A 975-nucleotide genomic window follows, 5' to 3' on the forward strand; every position below is an offset into this window, starting at 1 on the left:
AGATTGAATTGGATGCGTTGACCACCTTAATTCTCTCTGGACTGGAGTTGTCCGACAGTAGACTACAAAAGAGCATATATTCTCGGCAGGCTCTAGGACAGAATGGCTTCCAAGACGGCGGCCACCATGGGGAACGGCGGCGGCGTCCATGCCGATCAAGCTGTTGCATTGAAAAACAAAGGCAGCCCCACCTGCAGTGACGTGGCGAAGCCGAGCTGCAAGCATAGGTACGAGCTCGTCTGCTACGACGCGCTCCCGGCCTTCTTGAAGCACGACGAATTCATCCTCGATCACTACCGCAGCGAATGGCCCGTCAAGCAGGCGATCCTCAGCGCCTTCGCCCTCCACAACGAGACGATCAACGTCTGGACGTAGGTTCTGTGAGCCTTCCCTAATGTCACACTCGATCAAAATATTTCTCACGTCACGTGTACTCTTCAACGAAACCCCGCAGGCATTTGATCGGCTTCTTCATCTATCTCGCGCTCACCATGTCCGTCTGGTCGGGGGAGCACGGCCCGGTCACGCGGTGGCCGTTCTACACGTACCTGTGCGGCGCCATGTTCTGCCTGCTGATGAGCAGCGGTTGCCATCTGCTGGCGTGCCACTCGGAGCATGCCACCTACGTGCTGCTCCGGCTCGACTACGCCGGCATCACCGGCCTTATCGTCACCTCCTTCTACCCGGTCGTCTACTACACCTTCCTCTGTGACCCCTTCTCCCGTACACTCTACCTTGGCTCCATCACCATCTGCGGCGCGGCCGCTGTGGCTGTCTCGCTGCTGCCGGTCTTCCAGGCACCTGATCTGCGGTGGGCGCGCGCTGCGCTATTCGTGTGCATGGGCGCGTCCGGCATCGTGCCCATCGTGCACAAGATGCTCATGTTCCATGCACGACCCGAGGCGGTGCTCATGACTGGTTACGAGGTGGTCATGGGGGCGTTCTACCTTGCCGGCGTGTTGGTTTACGCCACAA

The 975-nt window shown here is 59.0% G+C and overlaps 1 protein-coding gene across 1 annotated transcript; it reads left to right on the forward strand.

Moving 5' to 3' along the window:
* Window positions 1-102: 102 nt before the first annotated feature.
* LOC119343313 (heptahelical transmembrane protein 4-like) lies at window positions 103-968 on the forward strand (the record flags this gene model as incomplete). The annotated part of the gene is made up of 2 exons (XM_037614339.1): window positions 103-371; window positions 455-968. Coding segments are annotated over exons 1-2 (783 nt in total), but the record flags the coding sequence as incomplete, so codon positions are not given.
* Window positions 969-975: the final 7 nt, after the last annotated feature.

This window comes from Triticum dicoccoides, unplaced genomic scaffold, assembly GCF_002162155.2.
Source record: "Triticum dicoccoides isolate Atlit2015 ecotype Zavitan unplaced genomic scaffold, WEW_v2.0 scaffold122551, whole genome shotgun sequence".
NCBI classification, from domain to species: domain Eukaryota; kingdom Viridiplantae; phylum Streptophyta; class Magnoliopsida; order Poales; family Poaceae; genus Triticum; species Triticum dicoccoides.